The 10,519-nt window shown below is 41.0% G+C and overlaps 1 protein-coding gene across 2 annotated transcripts; it reads left to right on the top strand.

Annotated features, from left to right (window-relative positions):
* The first annotated feature begins 297 nt into the window (after positions 1 to 297).
* Positions 298 to 8,311, top strand: LOC115742276 (zinc finger CCCH domain-containing protein 13). 2 transcript variants are annotated; one of them, XM_030676467.2, is made up of 5 exons: positions 298 to 1,339; positions 4,742 to 5,627; positions 5,769 to 7,110; positions 7,195 to 7,278; positions 7,492 to 8,311. In XM_030676467.2, the coding sequence occupies exons 1-5, from the start codon at positions 814 to 816 to the stop codon at positions 8,167 to 8,169; spliced, it is 3,516 nt and encodes a 1,171-aa protein (XP_030532327.1). In that variant the 5' UTR covers positions 298 to 813; the 3' UTR covers positions 8,170 to 8,311. The 2 variants fall into 2 exon arrangements, with proteins under 2 accessions (XP_030532327.1, XP_048127087.1); XM_048271130.1 differs by lacking the exon at positions 298 to 1,339 and adding an exon at positions 2,442 to 3,257.
* Positions 8,312 to 10,519: the final 2,208 nt, after the last annotated feature.

The raw sequence follows: 10,519 nt of genomic DNA, 5'->3' as shown, positions 1-10,519 counted from the left end.
CCCACACCCAACGAATCTCTCCCAGTCCTAAGACACAACCCCGCTTTGGCCTACGTCAGCATGCTGGCCACGTGTCGAAATATAACTGGAAGTTCCACCTTGGCAGCAATCTCAAATCACCACCGTCGAAGCCTCGAGCCGCGATCGCCCGTCGCGACGGCTCAAACTCGCCGCCCCCCCAACAAAAAGTCTTTCTAGGTCTCCATTCCCCTTTTTCTTTCTATATTTATTTATTATTCAAATTAAAATTAAAATTAAAAAAAGGAAATATGTAAAAATTTCCGTCGAACTCCCAATATCCCCAAGAAAAACGCCAAAATCACAAAAATACCACGCCTCTCTTCAACCCTCTCGTGTCTCAGAACACACGCACCCTCTCTCTCTCTCTCTGGCCCATGCTGCTTCGACCTCAATCCCTAAAACCACCGAGCAAAACTCCCTCGCGATGGTTTTCTTGTAATTTCTTCCTCCATTATCCCCAGTCTCCGGCGATCTGTCCGTCTCCGGTCGTCGTCTCCGTCCTTCCGGTTAGGTTTTCGTTCTCATCAAGTCCTCTCATTTGCTCGAGGTCTCGATCTCCTAACTCCCACTACACGATTTTGATTCCGTGGTTTTTTGCTCCGTCCGCGATTCGACTTGCATAATTTAGTCCAGCACGTTCGATATAGTTAATTATACAGTTCCGGCCGAAGTTTTGTTGGAGCGATTTGGGGAAGTAGGGTTTTTTTTTTGGTGGGGGCCGGATCTTAAGTGTTGTGTCCGGGTGTTGTTCGAGGATTTACGGTTAGGGTTAGGGTTTATATTGATTGCCAGATGCCGAGGAGTTCGCGCCACAAGTCGAGCAAGCACAGCTCGAGGGACGCGAGGGATTACTCCGACTCGGAGGACGAGTCGAGCTTGAAGGAGCGGAAGGCGAACGAGGAGGGCAATGCTAGGGTTCTGAAGGACTCGGGCCCGAGTGAGAAGCGGAAGGTTGATTCGAAGGATGGTAAGGAGCTTTATGGTTCCGGCAATGGAGAGTACTTGGATGAGTATAGTTCTTCGAAGAAGCGGAAGGATAAGGCGGTCGATGGAGTGAGTGATAGGTGGAATGGTGGCGGTGAAGCGGATGAAAGAGGTGGTGACAGCTCGAAGAAGGCCAAGGGGTCGAGTGAATCGAAGAGTAGGCGAAGGGACGATGAGATTGAGGAGATGAAGAGGAGTGGTGGAAAGAGCGAGAAGCACAGGGAAACGAGTCGGAAGGAGGGGAGAGAGAGCGAAAGGAGAGGGAGAGAAGCCAAAGGAGAAAAATTGGGTGATAACGAAGAAGGAAGGAGCTCTAAGCGTGAAATTACTACTGGTAAGGTAACTTATTCCTTGTAAATTAGTAAGTCTTTGTTTGGCCAAAATGTAGGGATCATAACGAGCATTTGTCAAATATATGCTGAGATTCATTTTGTTAAAAATATATGATGGTTGAATCTTGTGCTGATTTGCTTGGTGTTAATGTGTAGAAGTGTTTTTGGGAGCTGGTGAATAGTTGAATTTCTAAGTGAAAAGTTCTTATTTAAAAAGCCTTGGATTGTAGAGGTGCTTTGGTTTGCTTGTCTAGGTCCCCAGATGCTAGTTGCTAAAAATGCAAAACGCCCCCAGATGCTGGTGCCCTTGCAATCTGAATTTTGTGACGGCCCATATTTGATGTATAAACAGTTTGTTACTGGCTTAAGGGCTTCTATCTATGCCTTTTGGGGTGTAGATACTGCTTTTTGGAGGCTTTGATAGTTGATGTCAACACCATATTGAATGTTATTTGAGAGTGCAGTATCGAAGATTTTAGGAATACTTGTGTTGGTTGTTTATAGAAGCAGCTGTGCGTTCAGCCTCTCTGGGAAGGAATTTAGGAACGGACCTGAAGAATGCTTGTAATAATCAATTAATCTGAGCTTTATATTATTTGAGGGATTTTGCTTGCATATTTGTTCTTTGACGTTGCTCCTTTTCCACAAGACATTCTTTTTCTATATATTGAAGAATCAGGAGAAAGTAAGGAAAAAACAAAATGTGTAGACAAGGACGTCTGATGGCCAGGATGAGTCTTCTTGTCAAGTGACTGCTCAAAGCTTAAGTCTCTGATAATTCCTTTTGCTATCTCAAGGTTACTCTGCTGCTAGTGCTCTAGCCCGAATCTAGTGCTACTAATAGACCTGCTTCAATATAATTTATCTTGATCTGATCCGTCCAACATTCCTCTTCCTCCGGAAAAAACAGAAATTACTTTTATTTTAACATATTTTATCTTAAAAGCTATTTTGCACAGTGAATACAACAGGTCCCTTTGTGTGACATGCACTTGTCTGTGGTATTTAAGTTCTACCTGAATAATTATAGCGGAACAGTCTCTTTACATTTTGTGGGGGAAATTTTGACTTGGGGATCGCAATGAAAAATTGTCTTTAGAAAAGCCGTTCTGGCTGGTTCTTGTAGTGGTACTTCTTCTGTAATGGCTTGTGGCTTGGATTTGTAAGTTTGGTGTTGCAGTCATTGTCTGCTGCTTCTTTGTCTTCTTGAGTCGGAGAGGATGTTGATTACACATTTTTTGGCGCTTCCTGATTGTAGAAATCCCATGGCCCAACATCCATGACAGTGCAATAGATTCGGTGTGATGCTCAAATCATGAATAGCGTTAATTATTTTCTTTAGATTAAGTTGACTGGAAATTGGAAAGCGAAGACAATCTAAGTCTTTGGATTCGACTTCCTCTGAAGTCAATTCTGCAACAACTTTGCTATTCAGGTTGTTAGATTAGATATTTTACTCTTAATGGCTGAAAGGATTGGATTGCTGGCGTGTAACATCCCACTTAGGTTGCGACCCCCCAAAAAAAAAAAAAAAAAAAAATCCCACTTAGGCAAATTTGATTGGAACGTGATATACTTGCCGAAATAAATTGCTTGAATTTCCTTTTTCGTGCTCAAGTGACTGGTTAATGCTCCACCACTGTACTTACATTGGAGCACAATTGAGGAAAGTTGAGCGTCTTTTTAGTAAAGTGTATGTTGGGTAAGAAGCTGTATTTTTACTTTATTTGATTCAAGGTTGGTTGTCATACATTTTGTCGGGGAAGTTGGATTTGTTTACCTAAGGGGGCAACTTCCAAGGAGAATAAGTACCTTTGACGTTGGAGGCGTCTGGGAATTATATTCCCTTGATGATACAGTGGGCGTAGAGAAAGAATCAGGATATGAAGAATTTCATAATTTCTAAGCGGCGTCGGAGAGGTCCTCCCTCCCTCCGGAGAGGTCCTCCCTCCCTGCCCCCCTCTCCCTCTCTCCCTCTCTCTCTCTCTCTCTGGGAGTCCTGTTTACTTTCTCCGCGCCTTGTTTTCGTAATCTTATTGATATAAATTTACGATCTTGTTAGAGGATTGAATTTGTGATTTAGATTCTGAAATTTGTCATCATATCTAATAATTTTGCTTCTTCCTTTCATGACCTTGCTGCTTTGAGTGGTTCTTCTGATCTCTTGCTTGTTGAATCTAGTTGATGTGAATGTTGCCCAAGGTTAATTGTAGCAAAAATTGCTTGGGTGCATAGTGTAAAGGCTCATTGTCGAATGTCCGGCTCATATGGGGCATCATCTTGATGGTTTAGAATGCCAAACCCTGAAGGCATATATAACTTGTTTTGTGTATGATAAAGTTCCCTAATTGTTTTATGGTCTTGTGGCTCTTTTATTACCTTTTGTGTGTGGTTTATATGCAGTATGGTATTAAAAGTCTTTTCCTTGAATTTTTAGAATATCTCTTGAGCATTTGTAATGGGACATTAACCTTCTGGATCACTAATGATCTACTCATGATGATACCTGATCCAAATAGACAATTTCTTGTAAGATTACACTTGCATTCATGATCAGGCCTCATCTGCTTTATTTTGGATTTGTAGAGCTTGGATCTCCTACTCCTCCCTGTCCTTTTTCGATTTTACATATATTTGCTTTTGAGGTCTGACTGAATTTGCCATGATCTTTTAAATGTTGTGCATTAGTCTATGTGTCTTGGATGCTAGATTTCAAGCAATTCATTTTTATGTCTGACTCTCTAGTGACAGTGACTTTGATATTTTTAAGCATTTTGGTGTCAAGCATGCAGTTATGATTTTGCCATTTACCGGTACTTCCGTGAAGCCATACACTATGTGGATTGGATGCTAGATTTCAAGCAATTTATTGTTTGTCTGATTCTCTTGTGACTGTAACTTAGATTTTTTAAGCCTTTATTTGGTGTCAAGGATGCAGTTTTGCTTTTGCTATTTACTAGTACTTCTGAGACACCATACAATTGCTATTAACTATTGTAATTAGTATTCATTAGGTATAAACAAGGGTGAGTTAATCATTGGTGAAGGGAGGATGGAATTTCTTTTAGCGCGATCTCCCATTTCTTTGTACTTCGTAAAATTTTCAATATTCTTTTAGGTGTTTCCCATCCCAGTCTTTCGCACAGGCAATATGCAGTTTCTAAGACCAAGCATAATTGTCGACGAAGTAGCTATTTTTTGGTTCGTGGCGACATCTGTTGTGTCTTGTCAACTGGATAGCTTGCATCATATTCCATGCATGTCTTTTAGTGAAATGTTGTGTTCCATCCTTCACTTTTATTCTCTTTCTTGACAGGTTATTTAATCATTTAGTTGTGTTAAGCAGGGTGATTCTCTGATATAGTACCACGAAAAGATTAAGCTTATTGTTATCTTACTTTCAGAGTCAAAAGCAGAGGCGGCAGTGCATAATCCTGACTCATTATCGGAAAACCTCCTTGAAGGACGAAGTAAGAGGAGGAGAGATGATTCTGCTGATTGGAGCAAGTATCAAGATGACATTGGTGATGGAAAGAACAGGCATGCTTCTTCTGTGGAGGATGCTGTGAAGGATGTGAGGCGGAAAGATGAAAAGCAGAGGGATGATAGGTACAGGGATCGGTGCCGGGAAGAGGTTGACAGGGACAGCAAGAACCGTGTCGAAAAGAAGAAAGATGAGTTTCCTGCAAAAGATCGCACTGGAAGCAAATCCAATGATAAGTACTCGAAGGATGATCGAGATAATACTGAGGCTCGACAGAAGAAATCTAAGGCCCATGATGGACTCCGCGAGCATGACATTGATTCTGCCCGTGACCATGACCATGACAGGGACAGGGACAGGGAGCATGATCAGGATGGATACCGAAATCGAGATCGGATTCGTAGTGGTGAACGTGATCGTAATCCTGCTCGGGATAAGGAGAGGGATCGTGACTGGGAGCATGATCATGACCGAGACCGAGACCGAGACCGTGACCGTGACCGTGACCGTGACCGTGAATGGGAGGTTGAGCTTGCTCATCATGATGATAGGAGTATTAAGTTCAAAGATCGCAGAGGAAGGAAAAGATCTCCAGATGATCATGATGATTATAGTGATGGTAAACTTCGAGGTAGTAAAGCTCATAATTCTGATTCAGAAAAGAGAACTTTGAGTGGAAGCAAACTCGAGGCAGATGGTAGGGTTGGATCTCAATCTCGTCAAGCCCATGCCGAAATCACTGTGAACAGCAGTAGACGCCGAGCCTCTCCGACTTCAAGTTCACATGGTGGCACTGATGAACATAGGTACTAAAGCAACTTGTTTGCTATCAACTTGGTTTAGAAGTTTGTGTGTCAAATTACTTTATCTTTTTATGCACTTCGGCTACTTTTTTTATCTGATTTTGTTGATTTTGACAGCGACATGTTATTTTTTGTTAAATTCAGGCATGTTAGGCAAGATGACCTGAAGTACAGGGATCTGCCAATGGAGAGTCGGCTGAAAGCAACAGAGAGAGGTTCAAAATACAGATCTCTGGAAAAGCCAAGTAAAATGGATGATGGTCACTATGTGGAGTTGTCAGGTGAAAGATCTTCAAGCTCCAAGCAATCACCCGTGGGCTTTGTGGAAAGATCTCCTTCATCACCCGGTCTAGAGCGTAGACACATGCATAGAACTGGTGTTAGGAGAAGTCTTGATGTGGAAGAACAAGGACGAAGCAGCCGTGCTTCCGCTGATGCTAGAGATGTGTCTGTCGGTGAGGGGAGATTCACTCGGGATATACCTTCAGACAAACCAATATTAGATGAGTCTCCTCAAGCTGATTCATCTTTTTACAATAGACCTGGTCAGAGGAGTTCTTCAATACCTCCACCTCCTTTCAGGGCTGGACTGGAAAGCCCTACCTTCATGGGATTGGAAGAAGACGGTAGGAATAACCTAAATGCCCGTTACAAGCGAAGTGGGGATCTGAACTTGGGGAGAGGACCCGTGAATAATTGGAGAAGTGTTCCAAATTGGTCTTCTCCGGTACCAAATGGTTTCATGCCTTTCCAACATGGACCACCTCATGGAAACTTCCAAGGATTGATGCCGCATTTTCCTTCTCCTCCATTATTTGGTGTTAGACCTCCAATGGATATTAATCAGTCTGGTATACCTTATCCGATGGCTGATACTGACAGATTTCCTGGCCACATGCGCCCACTTGGATGGCCAAATATGATTGATGCATCTGGCCCTCCTCGCTTGCATGGATGGGATGTGAACGGTGGTGCTTTGAGGAACGAACCTCCAATTTATGCCGGACCTGATTGGGATCATAGTAGGCATCCGGTGAATAGTCGAGGATGGGAAACTAGTGCAGACATGTGGAAAGGGCATTCCGGTGGTGCTAACGTGGACTTGCCATCCACATCCCACAAAGAGTCCATTCCAGTGCTCTTTCCTGTGAATGAAGGTTCTGCCGGGCAAGGAACGCAAAAGCCCAATAATGAGGATAGCCAAGAGGTTGTTCAGGCAAAAACTGCTGAAATCAAGGCCAGTGTTGCTTCTTCTGAAAAAGAAGCCTCCAAGTCTTCTACAGAGAGAGCTGGTGAAAACAAACCCGATTCTTCCAAGTTATCAGAAAGCAATAAGCGCATGAATATTAGCAGGTCCTATCTTTCTAAGCTTGACATCTCAGCAGAGCTTGTTCATTCAGAGGTTTATCAGTGCTGCATGAACTTATTGGACGGGGAACTAAATTCTACGGCTGATGAAGACCCTATAACACGTGTCATTCTTAAGGTAAAAGCTCTCTAGCGCACATGCAAGTGCATACACACATCTCATATGGCACTCTCTTAGTTATTTTTGGTTTTTGTGCAATAGAGTCGCCCGAGATTGGAGCCGAAGGCGACAGATGGTTCATTGAGCAGTTCGCTGTTTCCTGCTATAGATGATACTGTTTTTCAGGTGAGTAAGGTGGATGAAGTTGTGAATTGCTTGTTTACATATGCACGTATTCATTTGTTGTAGTGCTGGTTGTTCGTACATGGAGCTGCTTATTCAATAAATTACTTTTATTCAAGAAATTACTTGCCATTCATTACTTTTATTCAATAAATTGAATATGATAGGATTTGTGCAGTCGTGATTCGTGAGTGCTGAAATTGTTTTATCTTGCAGAAAGCAATGGACCTGTACAAAAAGGAGAGGCTAGAAACTAGGGATATTGCCATGTCTAAAGGGGGATTGCTTGATTTTGTATTGTCAACAACCCTGAATAAGGTAAAAGAGCAAGACCGAGTCTGCCATGAGGTTGAGAAGGAGGAGCCAGCTCGTACAGTTGATGAAAGGATACAATCACCAACTTCGGCTGCTGATCAAATGGAAGTAAAAGCAATTTTGAGCGCTGCGGCGGAGGAGAAGATTGGGGACTTGGTTGCGATTTCTAGAAAGGATTTTCCAGAACCTATCCTTGTTTCTTCAAAAAAATCAGGACTGGTCCAAAAGGGTCAGGGGTATTGTGGGGAAAATCCAATAGGATTATCTCCTGGGGAGAAGGGAGATTTGATGCACATGTCGGTGAATCTGGATGATGCACGTGCAGATCACATTTTATCGAGTGATCATGGTTCACAAGCTGCTGCTGTTTTGCCCATCGAAGACAGTGGCAGAGAGTTGGTGGTCAAGACTGCAAGTGATCATGTTTCTGAGGAAAGCGGGCATTTTGGTAATAAAGTAGGCGATTCTTTAGTTGTTGATGGTCCTTCCAGTACCCACGAGGCATCAATGCCCGGGTCAAATGAGTCTCAGCTGCTAAATTTGAGTCGGATACATCATTCTCCTGAAAGTACACATTAGACTTTTTCTATATCCATGCATTTGTATGTGCTTTAGTTTCCAAAGTTATCTGCCTTCTCCTTATCATGTTTCCCTCCTCTTTCAGCAAGGAAATAAAAGAAATCTTGTCTCTGGGCCCCCCCTAGAGAGGAGAGTTTCGGCATATTGCATATGTTTTTCTCTTGACCTTCTTCTTTACCTGCTCTCTCGTCTTTAGTTTTGCCCGTCCACTGCTTAGTTTTTGCATATCTGAGATATAATCCTAATGAAGATAATTTCAATTGCTTATTTGGGGATAGTAGAGTTTTCACATGCGCTTTTTGAGAAACTGACCATGAAGAAAAAAGATGGTCACTCTATTTTTACGTTCGTACTGTTTGAGGAAAAACTATTTTGCAATGGCGGCATCTCTGACAGCCTGAATGCATTACATTGTTGCCTCCAGACACTTGCATGAACATAATCAATCCCTTGGCTCTTAAACTTTGGGAGTCTTTGTGCACGGTTGTCTTTGTTTGATGTCATTAGGATTTCATCGATCATCTTGGTCCATTTCGAAAGGAGTAGGTTCTTGGATTCGGTCCGGCCACTGTTCAAGTCGGGGTTCGATCCTTCATTGGTCAATTTGAAGGGTTCGAGCACGGCAATATATGGGGTGGAGCTTTAAAGTTTCATTCAAGTAAACGAGTGTTCTTCTAAGCTACATAATCGTCTAACTTGGGTACGTCGAATGTGCAATTTGTGGACTTTGACAAGTTTTGAGCCGATGCGGCAATTTACCGAGCTGTTCCACAAAGACCCATTTCTACGAACAAGGTATTTTCTTTCCCTTTTTTTTTCTGATTTTTTTCTTTTATAATTAGGAGCGACTGAAAAAAATTAATCTACGCTGTCTAATGCCATTATTAATGAAAATTAGACTTCTATTAACTATTATAGATAGCTGGACCTAGACGTGGCCGGTTCTAGTTCCTAGAAAAGGTGGAACCGCCGGGTCCTGGCCGGTTCCGATTCCGTTTTTTAAATTTAATTTTTAAAATAATAAATAATAAAATAAACATAATAAATTATAAATTGTAAATTATAATCAAATTGTACATTGTAATAAAATTTGAGGAAAAAAAGATAGGAGGAATGGGCTCGAATTTAATAAATTATCATTAAGAGCATACATATCTTCTTGGGACGGAAGAATTAAAGCACATGTAGTTCTTTGATCTTTGATAACCCCAACTTACCTCGTCATTAAACTTCGCTACTTGTTGTGGTACCCGTGGCGGTGGTATCTCCACAATCCTCACTAAAGAATTCGTGTTCTTGATCCAATTCTTGTTGTCGAAATCTAGCCTTCATCCAATCGTCGACACAAAAATTGAACGGCGAGAGTCCAAAACTAATCCTCCAAAGCTAAATGCTTGTTCAACTGCAATTGTTGAAGAAGTGGTTGCTTATATCTCGCGAGCGATGAGGGCGGGAATTGGGTAATCGATTGAGTAACTCTTCCACCACTCTAGGATTTGGAAATTTGTACTGTATTTGGCATTACGAAACTCAAATTGAGTGATTAAATATTTTTTTAATTCATAATTACTATCTGTTGCCCATTTTTATTTTTTTGTCTACTCTTGAGCATATTGTACCATCTATTAAGTGAACCACCAGCTTCGCTTCGTGAGGTAATAGATTCTAAATATCTACAATCACTTAAACCATATCTACTACAAAATTCTCCATATAATACTACTATAGATTCTTTAACCGCTCCTTGTATATTTGAAATATCTATTGCATCTTCCAAATGTAAATAATCATAATAATACACATTCAGATAATTTACTAAACTATCTAATTTAATACGTGGATAAAAAACAATACCAACTAAATAGACAAGATGAATTTTGAAATAATAATGCAACCATTTTTCTCGTATTACTAAAATAGTCCGAGCTAATTCAGTATCTTTTTCATATTCGCTAAAAACACCACCAATATTAACACACTCTATTAAAAATAAATGCGTAATAGGATAATAAATACCAGATAAAGTATTAGTAGCATAATTAAAAATTTTCAAAAATTCTAAATTTTTTTTGCAAACGTCCCAATGTTACGGAAGTAAAGTAATTTCGGTAATATTTTGCAAAATAAACACACATAACAAATCTTTGTAATAAAAAATTTGATGAAGTAACTTGTAGATAGAATTCCAACGTCTCGGAATATCTTTTGGAAACCTTTTTGCCCTTCTCCCATGTTGTTTACAAAATTTTTCTATGCTTTCATAAAATGGACACAACTCCATAAAAATTTAATTACACCCTTTATTGGGGCGAGAGAAGTCTCAAGAGTTCGTAAACCATCTTGTACCCAT

Source organism: Rhodamnia argentea, chromosome 10 (assembly GCF_020921035.1).
Source record: "Rhodamnia argentea isolate NSW1041297 chromosome 10, ASM2092103v1, whole genome shotgun sequence".
NCBI lineage: Eukaryota > Viridiplantae > Streptophyta > Magnoliopsida > Myrtales > Myrtaceae > Rhodamnia > Rhodamnia argentea.
The sequence above is the reverse complement of the archived record's forward strand: the minus strand, read 5'-3'. Positions and strand labels throughout refer to the sequence as shown.

Excerpts from the sequence above, each read along its gene's own strand:
- LOC115742276 (XM_030676467.2), top strand. The coding sequence starts at position 814 with ATGCCGAGGAGTTCGCGCCACAAGTCGAGCAAGCACAGCTCGAGGGAC. Across the intron at positions 5,628-5,768 it reads GGTGGCACTGATGAACATAG|GCATGTTAGGCAAGATGACC; the intron begins GTACTAAAGCAA and ends TGTTAAATTCAG. Across the intron at positions 7,111-7,194 it reads TAACACGTGTCATTCTTAAG|AGTCGCCCGAGATTGGAGCC; the intron begins GTAAAAGCTCTC and ends TTTGTGCAATAG.